General features: G+C 36.5%; 1 protein-coding gene across 3 annotated transcripts in view; it reads left to right on the top strand.

Moving 5' to 3' along the window:
- Window positions 1-1,540: 1,540 nt before the first annotated feature.
- The window catches only part of LOC113114739 (paired box protein Pax-3), a 15,321-nt gene continuing 4,040 nt past the window's right edge, over window positions 1,541-12,821 (top strand). The window contains exons 1-7 of one of the 3 annotated variants that reach the window (XM_026281685.1): window positions 1,541-1,923; window positions 2,668-2,903; window positions 3,029-3,155; window positions 3,391-3,540; window positions 10,829-11,028; window positions 11,112-11,277; window positions 11,360-11,550. In XM_026281685.1, coding sequence (XP_026137470.1) covers window positions 1,839-1,923; window positions 2,668-2,903; window positions 3,029-3,155; window positions 3,391-3,540; window positions 10,829-11,028; window positions 11,112-11,277; window positions 11,360-11,550 — 1,155 coding nt within the window. In that variant the 5' untranslated portion in view covers window positions 1,541-1,838. The remainder of the gene's footprint in view (window positions 1,924-2,667; window positions 2,904-3,028; window positions 3,156-3,390; window positions 3,541-10,828; window positions 11,029-11,111; window positions 11,278-11,359; window positions 11,551-12,821) is intronic. The other 2 variants (XM_026281686.1, XM_026281684.1) reach the window with 2 other exon arrangements.

Here is a 12,821-nt window from a genome sequence, read left to right on the forward strand (position 1 = left end):
CACTTTTCTTTCCAATACTGGAGAATCTAGTCTAATTTTAATGACAGTTGTGACCAACATATTCAATATCAGGTTATTTTGTAATGCGATCACAGTTGCAAAAAGCTATTCAGATTTCTTTGTCTTGGACTAAAAGCATGCATTTCAAAGTTTTTAATAACTTTCATATACATATTGTTAAACCGATTCAAATTATTTTGACACTCTTTGCTAAGAGAATATGGATATTTGACCCTTGATAATAAAACTAATTAAGCTCACATCAGAGCCAGACTGTAAAAAAAAAAAAAAACGGTTCAGTGCGCACCTCAGCTCGAGATCCGTTCTGCACAAATGGATTGGACACGCGGATCCGGTGATTCAAAGACTTGAACATGCATCATACCGCCGCCTGGTCTCTCCTTTTCAGGTGTTTTTTTTTAGTTTAGTTAGTGTGTGTGTGTGTGTGTGTGTTGAATAAACAGCATGAACCCAGAAAAACTATGCATTTTTAATAAAGAAGCCCTACTGTAAAATTTTAAGTTTTATACTATATTAGGCTTTTATTATAAGGTTAAAGTAGGAAATAGAATGTCGTGTATTTTAAACATACATTGTCATATCCGTTCGGTTCTATTTAGAACTTTATTTTTCAGTTAAAGGAACTTCAGATGTTCTGAGAATTTTCTACATTTACTTCCTATTCATCCTCTGTATGCTAAATATAAAAATATAAGAGGATTTACAGCAAATATAAACGGATAATTATGTAATAAATAAAAATATATTAATCTAACAGGAAAATAATGAATGATGCAACTAATGCATCGAATAGAAACTCGTTAACAAACACGCACACACATTAATTGTTAACCATTAAATAGTGGTCTCGGTGTCTCTAGGGTCCGGCCTCTTTGGCGTTGATTTAACTTTTTAAGTAAGAGAGAATAATCTAGCCTAGTGTTTTGCACGTGAAAGGACCCCCGTTTCCCCCGCGTGTTTCCCTCCCGCGTGCGCACCATTGTTCCCGCGCGCAGGCAGAAAGAAAACATTTGAAGTTTCTTTTTAGTCCAACAAAAGAGCCACATGTCATTGAAGTCACTGTGTGTGTGTGTGTGTGTGTGTGTGTGTGTGTGTGGATCAGTGAGAGCGAGAGAGTGGTAGCCTAAATAACAGTCAGTTTTTTAAATAAATAAATGTTGGTTCATTTAAATTGATTCGTTCTATCTTTGATTTGTTATATTAACTTTTTTAATTAACTGTTTACACTGTCACTAGGCCTAAATAGTGTTATATTAAAACATGTTTAGATATCATAATTTGCTATTTTATTATATTTAGTAGTGTTTGCATGTCTCTCTTAGGTCTGTATATTTTTTCAATATTTTCAATATGATTTAATTACACATCACGATCGTCATCAGTCGCTGAAATATGTTCGATGTTAACATTGGAACGCTTAGGGAGCAAAGTGTACTTCCTCGACCAATCAGCTATCGGTTACGGGATCCTGTGGACCAATCAGAACGCATTGTTCGTGTAATAGACAAGGGGTCTCTGCAAACTCAGAAATGTCTCAGTAGTTTGAGAACTCGCGCTCATCATAAACTCCCGTTAATAACAATAACGCTGCGATTATAATTCTCGCCACATAATAAAAACAACGACCAAGGACCACAAACGAGAAGAGACATCTGATTAACAACATTTCATCTTCGAGTGCATACTTTTATGCTTTTCCTGGAGGGATATAATAAAGATCATCGTAGCTTATGCTTTTTATTTTTGATTGTGGAATATGTACATGTATGTTTAATCCTGCTGAAGAGCACGTTTAGTCCCCGCGCTGCACCGGAGCAATGAGCGGCTTGGCAGGGAGCGTTCCCAGGATGATGCGTCCATCTCTCTCTCAAAACTATCCCCGCGGTGGCTTCCCAATGGAGGGTAAATGTGTTACATTAAAATAGTTTAATTTAATAGTGGAAGCTCAAGTGTAAACCATTTTGTTATTTGTGTTGCATGACTAGACTAAAATCGGTGAAGTTACTTTTCCAAATGTTTTGTTGTTTTTGTTTGTTTGTTTGAAACTTTTGCTGACCTATAAATATTATAATATTAAACGTTACGTGTTGCTAGTATACATATTGTATTATGTTGCTTTTCTGAATTCTTCATTCTTAAATACATTTTGTTTTTTTGGTGATTTGTTGTATTAGCAAAGTAACTTTCATATATGAAGAACTAATAACTATTTCAGTCTACGCAATCAATGGGTTTTAGATTCCTTATGTAAAAAAAGTTTAAAAGTTTAAGCTATAAGTCTTTACTATTCTTAACAATTATTATTACATTTTTTATCATTAACAGTAGACTATTTGTTTAAATGCATTTAATTATTTGTCGCAGTAGCCTACTCAATTGCATGATTTCAGAGTTTCTGAATCGGTTGGAAAAGGATTGTAACTTTAGCACCGCTTTTAGTTTACCCAAAAATTTAAAGCAGCATTTTTTTCTGAGTTGCTTTTTATCATGTGTTTATAAACACATGAAATATTAATTGCACATGGTATATAGACTACCAACCCCTTCTTTAGAAGCACTTCAGTTAGGCCTATGCAGAATTTTTTATTTTTTCGTGTTTTTGCAATTATCTGTCCACCGTCATAATTTGTGTTGGCCTCGATGCAGTTTCAACTCCGATGGGTCAGGGTCGAGTCAACCAGCTCGGAGGAGTTTTCATCAACGGCCGGCCTCTCCCGAACCACATTCGACATAAGATAGTGGAGATGGCCCACCACGGGATCCGGCCCTGTATGATATCCCGTCAGCTCAGGGTCTCTCACGGCTGCGTCTCCAAAATCCTGTGCCGCTATCAGGAGACTGGATCCATCCGGCCTGGAGCCATCGGCGGCCCTAAATCCAAGGTAAGGCCCTGTACCTACTAACTAAAAACACCGACTGGCTTTTGACATAATGACCCTGAATTTGATATAAGAGTCTTTGAATTGAATCAGACATCCTGCTGACTGTTTTTATATTATTTTGACAGACTTTATCTCTAGATGTGGAGAAGCGCGTTGAGGAATATAAACGGGAAAATCCCGGAATATTCAGCTGGGAAATTCGGGATAAATTGCTCAAAGAAGGAATTTGTGACCGGAACAACGTGCCTTCAGGTAGACTATGCGTAAAACATAACGAAAAAGTACTACGAGCAGCAATGTGCGAATATGTAGGGTACTTTTTAATTTGCATTTCCCTCAACTGATGTAACAAAACTTTTTTTTGTGTGATGTATAAAAAATGTAGCCTAAATAGCGCATGTTTTGTAAACATCGACGTTCTACTAATATATTACAAGCTAGAATACCTATTAAGTGCACTTACGCATTCGGTTCAACTCTTGTCCAGTGAGTGCAATAAGCCGCATCATGAGAGGCCGATGTGGCGCGAGAGGTGACGAGGAAGAGGAGGAGGATGAAGAGGACACCGAGAAGCGCGAGCAGGACGAGCACGCGCGCAGGAGCGGACACAGCATCGAGGGGATTCTCGCAGACAGATGTGAGTGCATCCTGAACTCTTTATGCTTTGATATCAAGGAGTTGTTGGAAAGATGTGCTTTTAAGAAATTTGAATTTAATTAGAATGATTGTAGAACTATAGGCTGTGTTTTCATGATTATATAAATAGAGCTAACACTTTGGGCTTATAATAGGGATACAAACTCATAAAGGTTCCTATAATTTTAACCAATAAAAAAAAAAAAAAAAAAAAAAGGTTGCCCACACTACTAGCATTTTTTTTGGAATTAATATAATAATATTGGCATTAATATAAATTCTTCACAAGTATGAATTTTCTCAGCAAAACATTTTTTAAATGGACAGACTGGATTATGAAGGAAAGCCAGCAACAAGTGTCCAGAATGCATGCTTTTCAGTAAGTGTTCAAAACCATCCCAGGATGCACTGCATGACATTGGTTGAGAGAATTTCTAGAATGTGTAGAACTGGAATCCAGACAGTTTCATTTGTTTAAAATTCCTTGTTCAATGCATAATTGTCAAACTTCTATCTGTGTTAGAAGCAATCAAAAACAGCAAAAAGAGCAATGATATATAAGAGCTATAACACGTCTCAGTTAGCTTAACGGAGTACACATAGCAAGGGCTTTTAAATAATATAATAAATAAAAAGAAAACAGAACAGAAAAAGAATAGAGCAAGCTAGTGTATGCTAGTTCTAGAGGGCACATAAGTCTGAAGTAACAAATTTATGTAAATGGGTGCAGAGCCATTAGTGCAGAGGTGTATTCACTTGTAATATTTCTAATATATTAATTAATTACTTTGTTTGCATTATTTGATGAGTTAGATTTACTGAAGATCAATAACCGATAAACCCAAAGAATATTAATAAATAATATACAACAGGTATGAGGGAAGTGGAAGAAAAAAGTTGAGAAATCTGGAAAAAGTGGGTTATGTGGCCACAGTGATATTTTGTGCATTTCACTATTTGGCTAATTGACTAACTGACTAATTTCACCAACAAATTGGATAATCCATTAAGGAAGAAGTCATAATTCACTCTCTCTCTCTCCTGTCATCCATGACTTTCTTTCTGTGAAACTCTTGAGGAGAAATTATCATAAATATCAATATATGGCAGCACAATGAGTTGTTAAGAAAGTAAGATTTCTGTGCAAAGAGGCTTCAGAGGAATCAAAAGAGATGAGAGTCTATTTTTGCCTTCTTGCTGCCTACTGGCTGACAGCTGAAGTGACTGATGTTTTGCTGTTCTGTGATGATATTTAATGAGCTAACAGTCTGTCCCTGCGTGACTAATTATGGTGAACGTTATTTGACCGCCTCTAATGCCCTGCTAACACCACTTCAGCTCTCTAAATAATACTGATCGGGATGCAGTGTCACTCTTTATGGCGATGGGAGTTTATTAAAGGCTATTTGCGTCAATAGGGACCAGTGTTCTCCTCGGCTGTTCCTTCATGGCCCGAAGCGGCGGTCACAATGGGGGCGAGCCTCTCGTCATGCGCGCTGCCACAAAAGCCAGTCCGTCACGCTCTGCCCGTCTCGCGATCCAAGAAAGACGAGTTGCCCGAGCCGATTAAATCAGACTCTTTATTTGAACTTCGCTTTTATCTGGCCAAGAGTCCAACACGCCTTGCTCTATTTCTCCTCCGTTCTCCTCATGCCCTGGTCTACCTCTCTTGGCCTGCGGCACATTTTCGGTTAATATCTGTGGGCTGTTGTCAGTCCCTTCTATTCCCACCGCCCCTCCTTTCCTGGGAGACACAGACAGGCAAGTTGAGTTCAGTATTTACACCCTTCTTTTGAATAGGCAACAGCTTGATTCCTGAACCCCATACTGTCTCCATATATCATCTTAATGTTACTGGAAGACTCTTTGTTCATAACTTTGAGAGAACCTTGCCAGAACACAAAGTTCTGAGAACGTTCCCTATTCGTCTCCTGGCATGCATTGTTTCATATCGAAACAAATTTAGTATGCTCAAATCAGAAAAGTCTACTTAGAAGTATATTTAGAAAAGTGCAACATGAATGACACTCCTATAATATGCACAAATGCACATGCAGCTAAACATATGCACACGATGCCAGACATGTAAACACATGCACGGATGCACACACGTACACATGCATACACAAACAGTGGCAACTGGCCCAATGCGGGATGGTTTGTGTGGCACCATGGAGTGTGCAGTCAGCGGGTCGTAATTCACTCTGAAAGACAAAACCAACACAAACACAAAAACACTAATGAACCACCAAGAACACCTAAAAAAGGAAACTTCATCAAGACAAACTTGGCTAGACCTTAACATCTCTAGGTGAAAAATTCAGTCTATTTTGGGAGTATTTTTATCGTATGTGAAATATTTAAGCATGCATTGCTTAATCCTTTTATGACAGAGTTTGAGGCAGACTCTGAGAGGAGTACAGTTGGATGGACAATGCGGGGAAACCCCCAAAACAGAACTGTCTCTATTGTGTCCAGCGTGCAGTGTCAGGGTCAGCAGACTTAGGAATCCGTGTCTGTTGAGTTCAGGCCCTGAAGGCAGAACTACAGTATGTGTGTGTCAGTTAGCACACAGAGAGCACGAAAAAAAACACTGAGAGTTCAGGGCGGCTGCTTTTATTGGATAGTTATTAAATGAGCATAGGACTTATATAAGAAGATATGAATCAACTCACCTAATCACATCCAGAAAATGCATTTTCTTACTTCGTTTGTTTTAAGAAGGTGGTACATTGGTTTAGCTGATGGCCAACAAACACTTGTTAAGTTGTTAAACAGAGCAGTCTGAGGTCACTGGCGTTTGACCTCCAGTGTTCAAAGGTCACATGGGTGTATGTTTAGAGTGACAGGTGACCACTTCCTGTTTTAAATCCTATTCCCTTCAGCATAAATGCACTAAGTATATTTGAAATAGCAATTCTTTTACTTATTTTACTTATTTATACTTACTATGTCAGCATAGGATGCACATTTCCAACCAAAATTATGAAAATGTGCAATATAGGGTACTAGAGTAAATACTACAATGCAATGTGTATATGTGATATTGCATCTCCAGTATGAAGTTATATATTAATAGCAATCTTATACTATCTTGGTTGGACTGAGATACAGTACACTGCTGTTAACTGGATTTTTTTTTATGTTTTTGAAAGACGTCTCTTATGCTCTCCAAAGCTGCATTTATTTGATACAAAATACAGTAAAATATTCTGAAATATTACTACAATTTAAAGTAGCGGTTTTCTATTTAAATATATATTTTAAAATGTAAGTTATTCTTGTGATGCCAAGCTGATTGTTTTGTATTATTACTCCAGTCTTAAATATGCTGATTTGGTTCTTATAGAAACTCAGGATTATTTGATCAATAGATAAAAGCAGCATTTATTTGCATCAGAAATCTTTTGTAAAATAAAAGTATTTGCTGTCACTATTAATCAATTTAATGCATCCTTACTGTATGTGCAGAATAAACATACTTATTTCATTATAACTTTTGAGTGGTAGGGTAATCTAGCGCATTTCTATATAAACTTGGATTAAAAATCCTAAATAAGCATCATTAATTATTTACACGATGCCAAGTGTGATGAAGCCATATCATGCACTGTACTTCTTTGAAATGTTTATAGTTGAGAACTGCATGCTGTTTCACACACTATCGTCTATTACAAAAGCCACACAAGCAAAAAAACTTATCAAAAGTGACTTGAGAGCAAAGCAAAAGAGGCTAAACAGACCAAGAGCACATTTGGCTCAGCGCTGAAACGTGTGGTTGTTTGAGCGCAGCTGCGAGGGTCACAGTTGCTCTTTAGCAAGTCAAGTCCTCCCTCTGTTTCTCTCTGTTCCTAAACGCTGGGGGGCAGATGGGCCCACGAGCTGTCACTCATCCTTTCTGTCTCCGGCATCTGTTAGTTCTCTATGTACTGCTTAATGTAGTCGGGCAGTCACTCAGCCAACCTCGGCGCTGAAAAGGACCCGCCTCGCTCGCCCCTCTCCGAGACGCTGCATTTGTTCCCAAGCTTTCTTTTGTGCATGTCTTTTTGGCAGTTTTTGATGGCGAGGGGGCATGTCATTGGCTCAATTAGCTCTCTTCATTACCTGCCCCCAAGAGAATTGCTCGCACACACACACACAGACTAACTCTACACACGCACATATGGTTTTATCCTGGACCTCTGCCGCTTGAAAAAGCCTGCTGGATATGCGCTTGCCGTCCCGCAGTATTAATGAAACTCCTTAGGTGGATTTTGTGTACATGAACACATGAGTTAAATTTGATATTTAGCCTTCGAATATTGAATTTAAGCAACGAGGGCCAAGAGCTGAAGAGAAACGGCGGATGGAGATGCTTTTAGTGACCGCACCGTTTACATAGCGAAGGGCTAAAATATCTGAAAACACATACCCATGCACACTACACACTAACTTTACATGCCAAAGACCTGAACACACACACACACAGGCACTCTGTGTATTTACAGAAGGCAGAATGTCTTCCATGATATTTGGGTTTTGGTTGTGTGTGTTTAGAAGCCTGTGGTCTGTATTCTTCTGCCTGAATTAAACCCATGTTTACCGTTTACTCTTTGGTTCTGTTTATTCACTTGCCTTGATTCTCATTCAGTCAGCAAAAATATAAAGATACAAGCAGTAACTTGTGTGCAACCTGATGATGAGATGTCAAATATGAACATTTTGACTATTTACTCACCCTTGTGTTGTTCCAATCGTCTATTTCCTTTCCTTTCAAAAAGCACCATAAAATTATCATAGAAGAAATCCATGCAATCTGTGTACTATATTTCAAGTCTTCTGAAGACATACAGTAGATTTTTGTATTTATTCATTATAATGTAATATTATAATAATAATCACTCTAAATACATTAGAGTGCACCAATAAAACTAAACATTCTGATACGATTTACTCACCCTCGTGTTTTGATCCTGTATTTTCTTTCTTGTGAAAACACTAGTCTTTTTTCTGTCAAGCTATTAAAATAACAAAAAATTAGTTATGTGCACTATATTCTATTCTTCTGACAGATTTGGATGAAAAACTGATCCTGTATTCCAATCCTGTATATTCTCTTTTGAAAAACTTTTTTTTTTCACACAAAAAATTGCATCTGTTAAATGCCTAAAAAGTAAAAAAAAAAACACCTCAAAAGTATAATAAATAATAAAATGTGCACTATATTACATACAATAGATTTATGCCAATATGTCATTTTTCACTTATAATTATCTCTTCTGGTATATAGTCTCATTTTTTTATTTTTCTAACTTGCCACATTACATTTACTTTACGTGATGTGAAACCCAAAGCTGTTTGACTGATGTATATGCATATTTGCATAGACCAACATAGTAAAAATGTAATTAAAATAAAATAAAATGAATACAGCACAGAAGTACACAGCGGTCCTTGGTAGTGTCAACCTAATACAAGATTAAAAAACATTTGCAATTAAAGCCAAATTATATAATTAATATTGAAAATTATAAAATTATATAATTAATATAATATAATAACCTAATATAATGTATACAGAATCACCATAAATACGTTAAGTTACAGTAATAAATCTAGTTAGTTTCCTCATCCAAGCCTCAGGTGCTTCTGAGTGTTTTCTCAATGGGTTTTTGAGGAGCTTGAACGACCGAGCACATCCTTTTCCCTTTCTGCCCCGCCACCCACCCACCTTTGGCCTTCTTTCTGCCCCAAACACCCCCTCCAGGGCAGATGACGGCCTCCACTGAGAGCCTCGGCCATCATGACGGATTCCACAGATGGAGCGTGCAAATCGATCAACAAAGACCGAGGCGAAGACAGAATGAGAGAGAGATGCACAAATAGCTTAATGTCTGTACAATCAAAATTCACTAAATAGGAATTTCCTTTAATTCCAACACCATGAATACGTTATTACAAGCTTTTCCGTTAGGGATGTGTTGTTGTGAGTCATTGTAGCCTGCTGAACAGTTTTCCACACGCTTCAGTGTTCCTTCAACCAAATCCCTGTGAAATTGTAGGAATTTCTCATAGAGTCCTCATAAGTACATTTCTGTTTGAAACAAGAAATACAAAAGCCCTTTTATGAGGAAACGGTCATGTTAAATTAATGATTTGGTTTTATTTATTTATTTGTGTGTGTGTGTGTGTGTTTCATTTATAGGTTTTTCTTATTTGTTTCCATTTAATTTTAGAGTCAACCAGCACATTGCCTCTTTCTTTTCTCTTTCTTTTCTTTCATCCTGTTTTTAACAGTTTGCTCTCATGCTTTTTAAATCCCCTCCTGCAGCTCTCTCTGTTTGTGATGTATTCTTTGACTGTTGCTCTGTGGTCTTTTTAGTTACTGAGGCAAACTTAAGAGGGAAAAAAATCAGACAAGGAATTACTGCCTTTCAAGAAAAGATGTGAAGAAGCTCATAAAATTTTCTGTCACAAAACACTACATCATTAAATATGAGTAAAAGCTGCTAAAGCATGCTTGTTTGGTACTTTTGCCTATTGAAGAGCATCTTCTGTGACTCTCCGTGTTTATATTTGTGTGTTTTATCTAGGTTTATGACAAACATGATTGTTTATGCAACTACTTTTTCAAAAATACTATACAAAACCTAATCCAATTTAAAAACAAATAAATACAGATTTTTAAACATGCACAATTCTTTACAATAATTTATTTATTTTTTAATTGGATTTGATGAGACTGAAGATACTTTTGAAGAGATTGAGCACTTAAATTGTTAGTTTATAAAAAAATATCTACATATATAAACATTTATATATTTAAAACAATATTTCTTAAATTACATATAAAGTAAAAAATGTAAAATACACCTTTTATATTCAAATGTAAATATTAATTTTTCTTTAATTTTTTGTTTTCTGACATTATACATAGTACATATTTAGAAAAATTATATAATGTATACAAATATTAATATATTAATTTGGTAAATAACATAAAAACTACTTTTTTATATCTTTATTATAATATTTGAAAAAATCGTATAGTGTGTAAAATAAATAAATATATATATATATATATATATATATATATATATATATATATATATATATATATATATATATATATATATATATATTTGTATTTGTGTGTCAGTGAGTCCATCTGTTGGTCATTTTCAAAAATACTAAAAAAAAAAAAAAAAAAAAAATTTAAATAATGTATATATATGTATGTACAAAACAATAAAATTATATACTAAAAAAACCTATTATGTATAAACAATACACATGTGTGTGTGTTTCAGTGAGTCCATCTGATGAAGGTTCAGATGTGGAATCGGAGCCCGATCTGCCGCTGAAACGGAAACAGCGTCGCAGTCGGACGACATTCACTGCCGAACAGCTGGAGGAGCTGGAGAGAGCTTTCGAACGCACACATTACCCTGATATCTACACCAGAGAAGAGCTCGCTCAGAGAGCCAAAATCACAGAGGCACGAGTGCAGGTACAAATACACCCCATACGCCTGGAAGAAAGAACTGACTCAATCAAAAACTGTACAAAACTATAAAACTTGTCTTTTCTCAGGTGTGGTTCAGTAACAGACGAGCACGATGGAGGAAGCAGGCGGGAGCCAATCAGCTCATGGCGTTCAATCACCTGATCCCTGGTGGTTTTTCACATCCGGCGATGTCCAGTCTCTCCCAGTATCAGCTGTCAGAGAGCCTGTACCCTCCCGCTGGCCTTTCTCAAGGTAAACATATTGTCTTTAAATCCACTTTGACATAAAAAGATGTTTCCGGATGTATTCCATGAATGGCTGTATGTGTTGTCAGATTCGAGTGCCTTACACAGACCTCAGCCGTTCCCGCCGCACTCAGGCCATCAGAGCACTGGAGGGGCGGGGCCAGAGGGCGGGGCTTCCTACTGTCTCTCCAATCGTCATGGCTACGCAGGATACGCAGATACATTTGGACCTCATAACAGTCACGCCAACTCTGCCATCAACAACGGACTGTCTTCTCAGGTAATAAAGGCATTAAATTACTGTTGAATATGATTTCTAATAATGCTCAGTTATTAGTAAGTGAGTTGTCAGGCTTTGTTCGTCACATGACTGCCTCAAACTAATGACGAAGTCTGTACATTAAACTGGATTAAGCATCAATGGCCTGATACTGATTACCACAGAAAGCAATGTCAACTTGTCCCTCATTTTTTGCAAACTGCAACACACTTATCATAGAAGTCTAGAAAGTAATATTTAAAATAAAATCATATTCAGGGTATCTCCAAAACTCTTAGCTTCTGCATACATAAAAAATAAAAAACACTTCAACTTTAACTTTCTTGTAAAAATCCTGTAAAAATCTTCTGATTCTGGTTGAAAAGGATAATCTGATAGAGTTATAAAATTACAGTATACTATAAAATTTATAAATATTTACTATTAAATAAGAATATTTAATATAATACTCATTTAAAATACTTAAAATCTAGTCATTTTCTGGTGGAAAATGCATTGTGTATACATTTTTATTTATTTCATGATTTAATTACTGATTAAAAAATAAAATAAAATAGCAATAAATGAAATGTATTTTTTGGTTAAGCCTTTAAGTGTCTCTGTTGATGCCACCTGTTGACCCACAGTTGAGTGGGAGTTTAATGGGCTCTTCTGGCTGCTGTAGAAACTATTACACACTTCAAGACAACGCATTACGCAGATAAATTCCTCCATCATAGATCATCCACGGGCCATTTTTTACTCCGTTATCTTGAGCTTTCCACTGGAGCGTGAAACGCAACACTGACGCCCCTCTGTGTGGGAGATAGACGACTGACCTCCACATGCTTCTCATTTGTTGAAGGAGCGCACCAAAGCCTCAACAGGGGGTGTCTGTCAGGAAAACTGACTGGTCTGATGGATGTGGATGTAGTGTGGAGTGAGTCTGGTGCTTTCTCACATACTCGCTGTCATCGTCCACACTACTAATACATGAAAAATGCTGTTAAGATTCAAAGCATCCCAATGTAATATTGAGACGGATGTTTCAATCTTCATAGTGTTACATATAGATATATCATTCAAAATGTGGGGGTCAGTAAGATTTTTTACATTTAAAAAAATAATTTAATACTTTATTCAGCAAGGATGCATTCAATTTGTAAAAGGGACTTACTAAAGATTTATGTATCAAATAAATGCTGTTCTTTTGAACATTTTATCCATCAAAGGATTCTGAAAATGAATGATTTCTGATCATGTGACACTGAAGACTGGGGGAATGCTGCTGA

This window comes from Carassius auratus, chromosome 15, assembly GCF_003368295.1.
Source record: "Carassius auratus strain Wakin chromosome 15, ASM336829v1, whole genome shotgun sequence".
Taxonomy (NCBI): domain Eukaryota; kingdom Metazoa; phylum Chordata; class Actinopteri; order Cypriniformes; family Cyprinidae; genus Carassius; species Carassius auratus.